This window comes from Podarcis muralis, chromosome 8 (genome assembly GCF_964188315.1).
Source record: "Podarcis muralis chromosome 8, rPodMur119.hap1.1, whole genome shotgun sequence".
Lineage (NCBI taxonomy): Eukaryota > Metazoa > Chordata > Lepidosauria > Squamata > Lacertidae > Podarcis > Podarcis muralis.
In genome coordinates, this window is record NC_135662.1 from 2342062 (window position 1) to 2357209 (window position 15148).

Genomic DNA, 15148 nt, shown 5'->3' on the forward strand with positions numbered 1-15148 from the left:
AAAACCTTATTAAAAAACAATTAAACATTAATACATGTACTGTATTCATACATGATGCACATATATACACACACTATATACAGTGGTACCTCAGGTTACATACGCTTCAGGTTACACACTAACCCAGAAATAGTGCTTCACGTTAAGAACTTTGCTTCAGGATGAGAACAGAAATCGTGCTCCGGCGGCAGCAGCAGGTGGCCCCATTAGCTAAAGTGGTGCTTCAGGTTAAGAACAGTTTCAGGTTAAGAACGGACCTCCGGAACGAATTAAGTTCTTAACCCGAGGTACCACTGTATGTGTGTGTGTGTGTGTAAAATAAGAGCATCTAAGCATAGAAGAAAAATACCTTATTAAAAAGGCAATTAAACAATACATGTATTCATACATGATGCACATATATACACACACTAAATTATATATATATAATTTTATTTGTATGCCGCCTTTCCATATTTATAACAATGCTCAAGGCGGCTTACAACATGACAAAATTTACGTAATTGCCAACATAACAAAAGTCACAAACAATAAATAAAACACATCAAAAGATACACAACCAAATGGAAAACAATTTCCAGATAAGTCATAAAATCTAAAAATTCAACATTAATCTCAATAACAATTGAAAATGACATAGATAATTTTTTTTTTTTAAAGGAGCCCTCTCCGTCGAGCAGCAGCAGCAGTCCTTTATGTATATTACATTTGAAACACATAGATATTTGTAATAAAAGCACCACGGCCCCAGCACCATCACAGGGTCACAACTGCAGCAGCACAGCTGAATCGCCAGCCATGTCGACTCCTGGCTGCAGATCCTACTTCCGCCCGGCCAGGAAGTCCCGCCCTCTGACATCCGGACGGCCCTTCTCTCCCGCCGAACTCCATGGTCAGTCAGCCCAGCCCGCTTCCGGTTCCTGCCAGGCAGAGGAGCCTCCAGGTGGGTCGGGAATCAAAGGGCGGTAGAGCTGGAAAGGGACTCCCAAAGGTCCTCTAGTCCAGCCCCTGCAATGCAGGGATCCCAGCTAAAGGCTCCATGGCAGGGGGCCACCCAAGCTCTGCCTAAAAGCCCCCGAGGAAGGAGAGTCCCCCACCTAAATAGAAAATATAACATATTTTCATGCCACTGCCAAGCAGAGAGTTCTTCCTGGGCTGGAAGCTCCTTCCTTGTGACTCGAAGTCTTGGGTTCGAGTCCTGCCCTCCAGAGCAGGAGAAAACAAGCTTGCTCCCTCTGCCATGTCACAGCCCTTGAGATAGCTGAAAGTGGCTCTCTATCCCCAGAGTGGCTGGGAAACCCAGCCAGATGGGCGGGTTATAATTATTATTATTATTATTATTATTATTATTATTATTATTATTATTATTAACACATTCCAGCCAAGCAATTCTGCCCTCTTAAGGGCAGTATCTTTTCAGGAACCATATGATAATAATAATAATAATAATAATAATAATAATAATAATAATAATAATAATTTATTATTTTATACCCCTTCCATCTGGTTGGGTTTCCTCGGCCACTCTGGGCGGCTTCCAACAAAATATTAAAATACAATCGTCTGTTAAACATTAAAAGCTTCCCTAAACTCTTCTAATGCAGAAAGATTGGAAATCTAACTCTCATATAAGCAAAGGTGTGAACTCTTTTTTCCATCAGAAGCTGTTTTTTATTCGATTTTGTGTGTGTGGTTGTATTATTATTTTCTTTTGTAACTGCGGGGTTGTTTTTTTAAAATGTAACATTTTATTTGTTTAATTTATGATTTTCAATTTTCTACCTTTCAATAATTTTACAGTAATTTTAACATTTCGAAACTTACTTCCCCCTCTTTCTACGGTTCCTTAATTAAAAAAAATATATTTTCTGCATATTCCAAATTAACTCAAGTTACTCCTTTGTTCATCTACTTTAAATACATACCCTTATAAAACTGCAGGGTTTGTAACGTGTTTTAAATTGTTTGCAACCTGTCCTGGGACCTTGCATGAAGAGTGGGTGGGAATCGTAATTATTGCTATTATTATTTTAATTTAACAGTCAGTCAGATGTCCACTCTCCCGTCTTTCGCTGTGCTGTTCACCGTGCTGGGACACCCATGGAAGCCAGACGTCCTTCCGATATCTTGGGCCTAAACCATTTTTGCTCTTTTGCTCTATTCGCTCAACACTGAATGATAAAAATGGGACTTTTTTTTGCCAGGAGCATGGATGGCATTGCGTCATCACAAAGTCACCTGAGTTTGGGGCAAGTTGAGCCCGGGTTGCCCCTACAAAGCATGGCTGCTGGCACAGAGAACCCTGAGAAGAAGATGCTGCTTCCCTTCGCTGTGTGGCTTGGAAATCCGGTAAGATTACAATACAGTGGAAGGTCATGCGCCTGTTCATTTCCCCTTTCCCAGTAGGGATCTACGCCATAAGAAAGTTGCAGACACCCCGGAAATGATCTCTTTCAGCTTCTGCCTTCTGGAAGAAGATATAGGGTTATAAAGACTAGGACTAGCCGCCTGAGAAACAGTTTCTACCCAAATGCGAATTTGGTTTTAAACACAGTGTAAGGTAGTCTCTATGGGAGTATATTGTATTTAATTATGGGGTATCAGAGTTTTTAGGGACATGGGTGGCGCTGTGGGTTAAACCACAGAGCCTAGGACTTGCTGATCAGAAGGTCGGTGGTTTGAATCCCTGCGACAGAGTGAGCTCCCATTGCTCGGTCCCTGCTCCTGCCAACCTAGCAGTTCAAAAGCACGTCAAAGTGCAAGTAGATAAATAGGTACTACTCTGGTGGGAAGGTAAACGGCATTTCCATGCGCTGCTCTGGTTCGCCAGAAGCGGCTTAGTCATGCTGGCCACATGACCCGGAAGCTGTATTCCGGCTCCCTCGGCCAATAGAGCGAGGTGAGCGCCGCAACCCCAGAGTCGGCCACGACTGGACCTAATGGTCAGGGGTCCCTTTACCTTTACTTAAGGTAGTCTCTATGGGAGTATATTGTATTTAATTATGGGGTATCAGAGTTTTTAGGGATCTAACCAGGCTGGGATAGCTGGGATAGCAGGCTTGTTGGTTTTGAATGTTTGATGTAGATTTTTTCAATTTCGTTGTTCTGTATGAGACAATGACAATAAAGATTATCGGATCGTATCATATTGGATGGGGAACCTGCTGCCCTCCAAAGACTGTTGGACTCCAAAACCCATCACCCCAGTCATTGGTCATGGATGACAGGTTATGCCAGGGGTCAGCATGGGCCAGATCACTCCTGTGGCGATCCTCCTTGGGCTGGACCAGCACAGCGCAATGCTGGAAATTGCATCCACGCATGTCCGCGGTGCTGGAAATTGCTTCTGCACATGCCCAGATGCCGGAAATTCTACCTGCGCCGAAACAATTTTCAGTGTCGTGGACATGCGCAGACTCGATTTCCAGCATCTGGGCATGCGCAGAAGCGATTTCCAGAGCCGTGGAAGAGAGTCCCTGCTCTGCGCTGCGGCAATTTAGTGCAGCGCATGGGGACTCTCCGAGCAGGTGGCTCGGTCTGGGGTCGGCTCATGGGCCAGTTAATTGACCCTCATGGGCCACATCCGGCCCATGGGCCTTAGGTTGCTGACCTCTGGATTATGCAGTCCAGCAGACACATGGAGAGTTCGTCATCAGGACCGGATTTAGGTTTGATGAGGGCCTAAGCTCCTGAAGGTAATGGTGCCCTTTATATGTCCAGTTGTCCTTTGCCAACAACAAATTGTCGCTGTTTTTTGTGTTGAATATTTGCTATGTGGTAATTTATGGACCTAATAGGTATCTAAAGCCATTTGCACATAACAAATTATGTATTTTATCAAAGTAATTGTTGAACTGAAATACAATTAAGAAGTATATTAATAGTGAAATACAATTTAGAAGAAGTATATTAATAGTGAAATAATTATTAAACCATAACTTAAAATGATTTTTAAAATTCATAACAAACTTAATAATGCAAACAAAAGTTCCATTAGAAACACAATTTCCAAAGACTCATAATGTAGTCTCTAGAAACTTGCTTTGACATGAAATAATAAAAAGAAATAAACTTAAGGTTACACCTGTATGACTTCCCTCCACCTCAATTCGACTTACTTTATATATTAGAATCTTATTATCATTGCATCCCATACATATTATTCATTCCAATCCAAAACTGATTTTTTCAATTGTCTCTTAAAATCAACTTTACATACTTAGTCTATGCATGTCAACATATTATCCCTAGAACAGTGTTTTTTCATATAGTCCTCAAAACACTGCCATTCCAACCTGAGTTTCTGATTTGTCTGGTGTCTTATGGCCGCCATGAATTTAGCCAGGTCTATGAATTCACATAGCTTGTTTATCCAATCTTCTTTTGTGGCAACAGTCTCTCCTTTCCAAATTCTAGCAAATACTCATCTGGCTGCTGCTGTGGCATAGAAAAATAACTTTTTTTTATCTTGTGGGATGTCCTTTCCTAAAATCCCTAGCAAATATGCTTCTGGCTTCTTTTCAATGGATAATTTAAACATCTTTTTTAACTCATCGTGGACACATCCCCAGAATTTTTTTTTTTAGTTTTCTCACAGCTCCAGATCTGAGGGTTGTTATTTTACCAGAGGCTTTGGGGTTGCTATCTTGAAGCTAATTGGTGATGTTAAATTGTCTGATAGTTTTAATATTGAGAGAAGAGATAGGGAAATGTTTTTTGAATTCCTGTTCCGCTATGAAATTTGTCTGCTTTCCTGAAGGAGTCTTGCCACTGTGTTTCATGCATAAAATGTTTTGTTTTCCCCCCAGTGTGAGCGAGTTTCTTGCCCATATGATCCTAACCACCAAATGCCCAAATCTTCCCTGGAGAAGCATATGGTGTCCTGTAGGCTGAGAAAACTGGATTATTCCAAAGAGGAGGAGGTAATACTCTTTGCTAGTCTCCTTTTTGTGGGGATTCTTCATATTCTGGAACGGGAGAGAAACGCCTTAGTTTTTTCTCAAAAACAATAGGTAAAGGTAAAGGGACCCCTGACCATTAGGTCCAGTTGTGACCGACTCTGGGGTTGTGGCGCTCATCTCACTTTACTGGCCGAGGGAGCCAGCATACAGCTTCCGGGTCATGTGGCCAGCAGGACTAAGCCGCTTCTGGCAAACCAGAGCAGCGCACAGAAAAGGCAGTGGAAGCACGTCAAAGTGCAAGTAGATAAATAGGTACCGCTCCGGCAGGGAGGTAAACGGCGTTTCCGTGTTCTGCTCTGGTTCGCCAGAAGCGGCTTAGTCATGCTGGCCACATGACCCGGAAGCTGTATGCCGGCTCCCTAAGCCAATAAAGCAAGATGAGCGCTGCAACCCCAGAGTTGTCCGCGACTGGATATAACGGTCAGGGGTCCCTTTACCTTACTATGCATGCTCAAGTAGAAAATAGTTTCTTTGTAGTTTTAACTTTAACTTTGTCCCACGTGGGGTTTTTGAAATGCTCAGAGGAAATCTGATTGGTTCTTACGAACACTGTGTAAAAAGTTCTTTTGTGAATAAAACGAACTGAGCCAAGGGGTGGACAGGAATTATTATTGTCACCTCCTCCCAGAATCTTGCTGGTCAAGCCTCGTGTGCTTTCTGTTAATCAGAGTCCAATCCTTCCTTGCTTTGGGAACGCTATATACAAATGGGAACGCTATACACAAATGAGGACGACTGGATTAGCCACATTGGGGAGAGTGTAGAGTTCTGTTTCACTTCTGTAGCTGAGAGTGGAATAGAATATCCACTGGTGACAATCATTGATTTCATCTTTTATTTGCCTTTTGTCTTGCAGGCTGAAATGTATGATTCTACTTTTTTCTTAGAGAAAGCAAAGATCCCTCGCGTGCAGATGGGTGAGTGTGAATGTGGCAGTGAATATAAAGTAAAATATTGCACAGCCGACATGGCATGCTGAGGTTCTTATTGCACGTTAGCAGAATAATCAAGCTCTGGGCCAGTGTGTCAGTGCAGCTGTGGACTGAATGAGGGCTGAGTTTGAATCCTGGGGGAATTGAGGGTCTGTGAGTAGGTGGTCTCTGTGCTTGAAAGATAGGCCTATTTCCTTGTTCAGGATAGGGTGCGCTCCCCCCTGAAAGGGCAGGTATATAGCTTGGTGGTTCTCCTGGATACATCTGTGTCCTTAGAAGCCCAAATGACCTCTGTAAATAGGAGTCACATTTATAAAAACTACTATTTTTATAAATAAGACAAATAGCTTATCTGAAATTTGGGTGCTATGTTGTTCACTGATTTCGTGATCATTTAGTCCAAGGAGCCTAGAAAAATAAAAATAAAAATTATTATTCACACCCCGCCCATCTGGCTGGGTTTCCCCAGCCACTCTGGGCGGCTTCCGACAAAGATTAAAAATAACTTAAAATGTATATTAAATATTAAAGACTATTAAAGATATCCATAGGGAAACAGGGCCACGTGTGTCTAGGAAATCTTTTTTTATATGTTGCATAATTAAAATTTCTGATCTCTGAATGTGAATGGCTTTTAAAACCATGTCAGGTGCTCTTTAATGTATATTGGGTATTGCAGATTGAATCATCTGTCTTTAGACTTCCAAGTGTCCTAAATAGAGTTAGCATTCTTATATGTCCTCCTTTATTTTGCTGCAGACAAGAATCTGCAATTTGACATCATTAAACAAGCCATTGCTAAAGAGAGTGGAAGTTATGGTTCAGGTAAGTAGGGATTCTGAAGGGATTCTGAATCATCCCTGGTTCCTGTTGAGTCTTTATTGCTTTGTATGCTGGAGAATGTTTTTACACATCAATGTCTGGCTTTCTCTTTTTTTCTCCATTACTTGGAACGCCCTGAAAACGCTTATATTCTTGAGGCTTATATAAGTCTTCCCTTTTGGCTGACATGCAGCCTGATCTATGGAAGCGAGCCAGACTCTGAACCATCCAGCATTATTAGTTCTGCTAAATGTACATACAGTGGTACCTTGGTTCTCAAACGCCTTGGTTCCCAAACGTCAAAAACCCGGACGTAAGTGTTCCGGTTTTCAAACGTTTTACAGAAGCCGAACATCCAATGCGGCTGTCGGCTATTATTTCTGGGGCGCCTGCACCAATCAGAAGCTACTCCTTGGTTTTTAACATTTCAGAAGTCAAACGGACTTCCGGAACTGATTAAGATTGGCGCTTTCGTTTTCGCTCTTTATTTTGCGTTTTTGTTTTTTGGAGCTTTTTGGGTTGATTTGTTTTTGTGACTGTGTGGAACCCAGTTCAGCTACTGATTGATTGATTGTGTGACTGTGGAAATGGATAAAAGCCCCCCATCCAAACAATGACTATCATCAGAGCAAGTAAGTAAAAAAATGAATTTTAATTTTAATCATCTACAATACTGTCTTACTTTATAGTACAGTACATTGATTCTTGTGTCACGAGTTCCGTGTGTTCTTCACAGCTCTCTGCTTCAGATCATGTGTCTGTTTTGAATGCTCCAGGTGCCTATTCCTTCCTGCCCGTCGAAGTCCCACAGAACCACAAGCGCTACGTCTGCGACCTGACCCAAGCCGACCGCCTGGCCATTTACGATTACGTCCTTGCGGAAACGAAGAAGCAGAGGTCGAGATCCCAGCTGGCAGAAAACGACAGCGATCTCTTTGTAGACCTGGCAGCAAAAGTCAACCAAGGTCAGGGGAAACTGTTACAGCTGTACTCCGTGTGACATTTGAAAATCACAAAATATGGGGTTGGATTTGGTACGCATTTGCTCGGGCACCCCCCCGCTTGAATTAGATCTCACTGCCCCCTCCTACAGTCGAGTCGTTTAAAGTCAAGTCGTTTTGACCTTTAAAGCCCTTTGTGGCTTAGGGCCCTTGTATTTACAGGACCGCCTCTCCTGGTCTGCCCTGCAGAGGACCTTAAGGTCCATGAACAACCATAGTTTAACGGTCCTGGGCCCTAAGGAAGTCAGATTATCCTCCACCAGAGCCAGGGCCTTCTTAGTGATGGCTCCGACCTGGTGCAATGCTCTGTCCCAGGAGACCAGGGCCCTGCAGGATTTAACCTCCTTCCGCAGGGCCTGTAAGACAGCTATTCTGCCTTTAGCCTGATCTTTTATTCCCCTTCCTTCCTTCCCTCCCCCTCCCCTTTTTATGAAGATTACCCGCTCTGGGATCCCACAGCTAATTCTCCCCTGGTCTCCTCGCTGGCCCAAATAGGACTAATTTAGCCAGCTAGCCCTGGGGATCATCTAATGTTTATTGGATGGATTTCCCCCCTAAATTGATTTTTGAATTCTGAATTTATTGTTATTCACATTTTATACTGTATTTTATACTTTTTGATGTTGCATCAATTAAGTGTTTTAAATTTGTTTTTAGCCACCCTGAGCCCGGTTTTCTGAACTGGGAAGGGCGGGGTATAAATAAAAAGTTGTTGTTGTTCTTGTTGTTGTTATCTCAGTCTTTTTTGAAGTTGTATTTTCTTCCATTTCCCCCAGTGATATTGTACACCATCTGTGAATTAAAGCTAGTGTTTCTAATGCAATAAAATAACCTCTTCTTCTTTTGACTTCAGATGACGGCCAGAAAGGTCCAAAATCCCACCTTGAAATTCTCGCGGAGATGCGGGATTATAAAAGGCGACGTCAGTCCTACAGAGCAAAGAATGTTCACATTACCAAGAAATCCTACACAGAGGTGAGTTCCGGGGAGCTGGGGAGACGGTGGAAATCCTTGCAGGAATCAAAACACTTTTCAGTTGCCACAAAAGTTCCAAGTTACAGGGAACCAGGCAGAGGGCCTTCTCAGTAGTGGCATCTGCCCTGTGGAACGCCCTCCCACCAGATGTCAAAGAGAACAACCACTACCAGACTTTTAGAAGACATCTGAAGGCAGCCCTGTTTAGGGAAGCTTTTAATGTTTAATAGGTTATTGTATTTTAATATTTAGTTGGAAGCCGCCCAGAGTGGCTGGGGAAGCCCAGTCAGATGGGCGGGGTATAAATAATAAATTATTATTTATTAAACTCAAGTGGTTTATGATTTCTAGTATACCCAATGTTTTAGGCTGAGCTGCCTTACAAATGTGCATTTTAAAGAAGCGTCCGGTCACTTTAATGTTTGGCAAGCTCTCCTGCCCAGCTGAGATTTCACCGTTTGCCTGATTTCCACTCCTGTCTGTGGTCCCAGGTGATCAGGGATGTGATTGGCGTGCACATGGAGGAGCTTGCAGCTCACTGGCAGGAGGAGAACAGGAACGCAGAATCTTGCGAAGACGAAAACTCCTCTAAGTCTGCAGGGAGGTAAGAACCGTCGCTACAAAACACTCGCGGGGACACTTGTACCTTGTGAACTGATGCAAATGGTCTTAGGATTGCAGCTTTGCCAGGTCAACTCTGGAATACAGGAATTCTACGACCTGGAAGGGAGTCAAATTACATGGAAGGAGATTCCGATTAACCTGAAAAAGAACTTTCTGACAGTAAGAGCTGTTTGACCCCCTCAGTGTCAGGAGCTCAGCCTACACTCGAGTAGGACCTTAGCAGAGACACACGCCCGACTGGCATGTTTCCTCCCTCCTGGTCGATTGTTCGGGAGCTTCACAAGCTTTCTTCTGCCCGAACATCACAGAGACAGATGCCAGCATACATCGGCACACTTAGGGATCCGCAGAGTTTGCGCAGCTGCGTGACAGACCTCAGCAACTCAGCATTTTGGCTAATCTACTTTATTTACGTATAAACACACATGGAGCACTGAAACGTGGCTCCCTCTCTCTCTCTAGCATCAGACAGCAAAGAGGAAAAAACAAAGGACAATAGTCCCACTTCACGGAACACAGTAACACAAACATCCTGTCTCCGTCACTTCCCACTCTGTGGAGTCAAAACATACACCATCATGTGATAGACAACAATCCCATGACTGCAATCACGGAGCAGGAATTCTAACACTCAGAGGGTGGAATACTTTCCCTCAGAGCTTATTAAACAGAGGTTGGGTGGCTGTCCCTCAGGAATACTTTAGCTGTAATTCTTGCATTTCTGTGGGTTGCGCAAGATCAGGGGTCGGCAGAGTTTTTGTGGCTTGGGCCCGTTCACGGTCCCACAGCCGCCACGTTGTGCCAGACTGCATGCATGCTCAAACGCTATTTCCGCCGCTCCTTCCGGCGCGGAGGAGGCATGCGCAGCTTCCCACTGGCTGCAGGAGCTTCCTGCAGCCAATGGGAAGCTGGCCAGCGTCACGGAAGGTGGTCCCTGCTCTGCTCTGCGCCGGTTTAGCGCGGCGCAAGGGAGCCAACCCACCCAGTGGGCGGCGGGGGTCCAGGGGCTGGCCAAATGACCATGGGCCCGCTTGTGACCCATGGGCCTTAGGTTGCTGACCCCTGCGCAAGTTGATTCTCAGTGTCCCTTCCAACTCTACAGTTCTGTGATTCTATCTCTAGGAGTTCAGGGACCTTTAGGAGTCTTCCAGAAACCAGCTGCACTGCCCCTTCTTTGTGCACTAATGCCCCACCGTTTCATGAATCCCTTAGCTGATTTCTCCCCCATTTCTCCTTAAATGCTAAATTCTCTAGGGCTGCCTTGCACAATCTTATTTACAACTTCCCTCTCTTCCGCAGCGAGTGGCAAACACAAGATTGTGCAGCAAAAATGTTCTCCTCTTCCCACTAAATCCCCCATTGTGAAGTGGGGGATATACCATGCTGGTGATAATGGTTTGGGGCTCATATGTTGTGCTGGGGGAAAAATCTCTCTCCTGTTGAAAGGAGGTGTTTTGCAATTTTTCAGAAGAAGACAAGGCTGGGGTATTTTGCAAGCGTGATTGTTAACCAAGTCAGCATCTTTTCCAGGTTATTAATTACTGACTTGCTGACCATACAAAAACAGACACAGCAGTTTATTTCCCCTAAATTAAATGATCTGTACTCTAATAAAGCAATTATGCACCCGCGCTCTTTATTAGAAAAGAAGAGCGAAGGTCTACCTCGGCTGACTCAAGACAGTCTAGTGGAAGTTCAAAGGATGCCGATTCTTCTCGCCATAAGAGGAATTCCAGCCGAAGTCCGGGGAAACGGAAAAGGAGCCGGGGAAGAGAGAGAGGCAAGGAGTCCCGAAGGAAAAAAGCGAGGCGAGTACTTCCCTTGGTCTCTTGACTTCCAGTGATTGGCACTGTATTCATCAAACATCATATCAAGGTTCAGCTGAACGTGCCACAGAGTGGCTTGCAAATATATGCAACCCGCAGAGGACCTTAAGGTCCATGAATAACCATAGTTTAGAGGTCCCGGGCCCTAAGGAAGTCAGACTATCCTCCACCAGGGCCTTCTCAGTGATGGCTCCGACCTGGTGGAATGCTCTGCCCCACGAGACCAGGGCCCTTCAGGATTTAACCTCCTTCCACAGGGCCTGTAAGACAGAGATATTCCGCCTGGCCTTTAATTTGAATTCAGCCTGATCTTTTATTTCCCTTCTCTTCCTTCCCCATCCCCTTTTATGAAGCTCACTCGCTCTGAGACCCCACAGCTAATTCTCCCCTGGCCTCCTCGCTGGCCCAAATAGGACCAATTCAGCCAGCTTGCCCTGGGGATTATCTAATTGATTTCTGAACTTTGAATTTTATTGTTACTCATGTTTCTATACTGTATTTTATGTTGCTTTTATAATTAAGTGTTTTAAAGTGTTTTAAATTTGTTGTTAGCTGCCCTGAGCCTGGTTTTTGAACCGGGAAGGGCGGGGTATAAATAAAAATTATTATTATTATTATTACCTCATGTGAGGGTTTGGTTCCTGGGATCCACAAGTAAATGCAAAAACTCATGAAGCCAAGAACCCCTGGATCTGGCCCTCCATCCTTGCAAGGTGGAGATCTGCTTACCCGATTTCGGGAAAGGTGCGAGGGCTTCGGGAGGCTGTTAGAACTCTTGCGCCGTCCTCCCAAAGCTGGGTAAGTTTGCAATTGCAGGGGGAAATAAATAAATGGAGAGTGGGTTTTCTCCACTCTTCATTCATTCATTTCACCCACACAAAGCTGAGATTGCATATCTAAAATAAGCATAAGATGTGAGTTACCTGTCACACCGTCTATTGCTTAAGCACTGCTTAAATCCCTAGTTCAGACCTAACGCAACAGTTTCGCCCGACAGCTGGTGTTTCGTTCATTCAGATACTCTATTTTACCCCTCCTATACTTGTCTGTAACATCTGCACAACTCTTCAAGGGCTAAGGCTCATGTTATGCACTTTATTGCACCATCCTAAATACGTGTAAGGGACGCGGGTGGCGCTGTGGGTTAAACCACAGAGCCTAGGACTTGCCAATCAGAAGGTCGGCGGTTTGAATCCCCCGCGCTGGGGTGAGCTCCTGTTGCTCTGTCCCTGCTCCTGCCAACCTAGCAGTTCAAAAGCACGTCAAAGTGCAAGTAGATAAATAGGTACCACTCCAGCGGGAAGGTAAAAGACGTTTCCATGCGCTGCTCTGGTTCGCCAGAAGCGGCTTAGTCATGCTGGCCACATGACCCGGAAGCTGTACGCTGGCTCCCTCAGCCAATAAAGCGAGATGAGCGCCGCAACCCCAGAGTCGTCCGCGACTGGACCTAATGGTCAGGGGTCCCTTTACCTTTACCTTTCAAATATCTCGTGTGTGTGTCTCAAAATTTCATACACCGTGCTCCAGCGGTAAGTTGTTGTTGTTAATGTATTTATTTACCTGTCTTTCATCCCAAAGTTCCAGGGCAGGTTGCAACAAGAAAAACAACATTAAAATTATTCAAAGCAAGTTTTCCTTATAAGAGAAAAATACCATATTCTCTCTCTCTAAGGTGCAAACAGCAATTCGTGTGGGAATTGGGACCGATTTTCTGAATGGCATAGGTGGCAAAGAGTTTTTTTTTTTAAAAGATATTTATTAAAGTTTTAAACAATAGAACAAACTTCACAATCAAAACAAGAGAAAAGAGAAAAACATTATCATACTCAAGTAAAAATAAAAAAATACAGTAAAAAACGTAAAAAAATAGACAAGAAAAAAGAAAAGACATAGAAAAAACAACATAAAAGTCCGATTTCTTAGTTCTTGCTTTCATAACCTTCCTTCCAGACTCCCTCACATCTCCCTTTACAGTGTTCCCTTTTACACAATCATATTCAGCAGTACCTTACCCTCTTTCAAATCTTATTCTGTAATATACATTTCAACTATTATGTCTCCAATTTTTCCCTTTATATCTATTTGTTTAAATTTGACATAATATTATTCTAACTTTTCCACCCTTATTCTTCTAAAACATTTTTTACATATTCCTTTCCACTATGTCACTAATGCCATATTATCTTTGTATCCTGCATCATTTTAACATTCATACAATTTGCAATGCTTTTGCAGGTAATCTTTAAATTTCTTCCAGTCCAGTGGCAAAGAGTTTAAAACCCACCTCCATGCAGCCGAAAGCAAGTTCAAATTCCTGCAGTTCCAATTGGGTTAAAATGGATTTTCTGTGTGATATATAGCTTGGCCTAAGACTAACAAGGGACGTGGGTGGCACTGTGGGTTAAACCACAGAGCCTAGGACTTGCCGATCAGAAGGTCGGCGGTTCGAATCCCCGTGACGGAGTGAGCGCCCGTTGCTCGGTCCCTGCTCCTGCCCACCTAGCAGTTCGAAAGCATGTCAAAGTGCAAGTAGATAAATAGGTACCACTCCGGCCGGAAGGTAAACGGTGTTTCCGTGCGCTGCTCTGGTTCGCCAGAAGCGGCTTAGTCATGCTGGCCACATGACCCGGAAGCTGTACGCTGGCTCCCTCGGCCAGTAAAGCGAGATGAGCGCCGCAACCCCAGAGTCGTCCGCGATCAGGGGTCCCTTTACCTTTATCTTTAAGAATAACAAAAAATGGAAGCCCCATACCTAAAATATCTTACTAACAGAATATTTACAGTTGTTGGGTGAAGTTTGTGTGATGCAAGAGTAACAAGGAATGGAAGTGAAGGCAGTGCTGTGTATCTGAGCTTCATCTCAATGGGGATGAGGATAGAAAGGTTTAGCCACAGTCTTCATGGAAAATTTGGGTAGATTTTTGAGGGATTTGGGTCGCTTTGTATCGGGAGTGCTAAAGACTTACATAATGATGTCTTTCGTCGTTTTCTTTCAGACATGAAGGCAAGCATCGCAGTCACAAAAGGAAAAAATGAAACCCGTGTATGAAAAGTCTGTCGGCAATGCCAGTTATAGAAGTCAAGCTGTGCCTGTTTCATCCCCATAGCTCTGCAGCAGACAACTAGGCTGTGCTCTGTCCACTGTTTCATCCATTAATAAATGCCATGCAAAAATTCCTTATTCCAGTTTAGCTTCCTTTACTGAGGAATAATGAGAGCGAGATGCAAAGGTCACTGTTTGGTCAGACAGAATGGTGTTTATTTTATTTTTATTTCTTTTATTAAAGATTTTCCTGATTTACAAAAGTGTGTGCAATGTCTCTCTCTCGTATTCCCCCCCCCCCCCGGTAACATTTTTACAAATCAGTTTCATTTGTTGAGACATTAGGAAGAAAAGGGGGGAAGAGGTGGAGGGGGGGGGGAAAGATGAGTGGGGATGGGGTTGGGTGGTGATGTTTCTATTTTACTTCATATATGTGGGGTTTTGTGTCAGTGTTGCTTGTGCAGGTTCTCTGCTGTTCACTTGTGTTCCTTCGGTGGTGATAGAAGTTAGGGTTGGCCTAGGGTGTGGCTGTTCATTTGTGGTTGGCTGTGGTGGTCTTTGTTTTCATGTATGAGTGGGGTGGGTGGGTGTTTTGGATCAGGTTAACCATATTGATAGACAGCATCTTAAAAAGCAGAGACATCACCTTGCCAACAAAAGTCCGTATAGCTAAAGCTATGGTTTTCCCAGTAGTGATGTATGGAAGTGAGAGCTGGACCATAAAGAAGGCTGATCGCCGAAGAATTGATGTTTTGAATTATGGTGCTGGAGGAGACTCTTGAGAGTCCCATGGACTGCAAGAAGATCAAACGTATCCATTCTGAAGGAAATCAGCCCTGAGTGCTCACTGGAAGGACAGATCCTGAAGCTGAGGCTCCAAGACTTTGGCCACCTCATGAGAAGAGAAGACTCCCTGGAGAAGACCCTGATGTTGAGAAAGATGGAGGGCACAAGGAGAAGGGGA

At 43.9% G+C, this 15148-nt stretch overlaps 1 protein-coding gene across 1 annotated transcript; it reads left to right on the forward strand.

Annotated features, from left to right (window-relative positions):
* The first annotated feature begins 873 nt into the window (after nucleotides 1–873).
* SNRNP48 (small nuclear ribonucleoprotein U11/U12 subunit 48) lies at nucleotides 874–14447 on the forward strand. Its single transcript, XM_028736016.2, has 10 exons — nucleotides 874–943; nucleotides 2205–2349; nucleotides 4809–4922; nucleotides 5818–5878; nucleotides 6653–6718; nucleotides 7492–7680; nucleotides 8570–8691; nucleotides 9183–9295; nucleotides 10959–11123; nucleotides 14138–14447. The coding sequence occupies exons 2-10, from the start codon at nucleotides 2209–2211 to the stop codon at nucleotides 14175–14177; spliced, it is 1011 nt and encodes a 336-aa protein (XP_028591849.2). The 5' UTR covers nucleotides 874–943; nucleotides 2205–2208; the 3' UTR covers nucleotides 14178–14447.
* The last annotated feature ends 701 nt before the right edge of the window (nucleotides 14448–15148 follow it).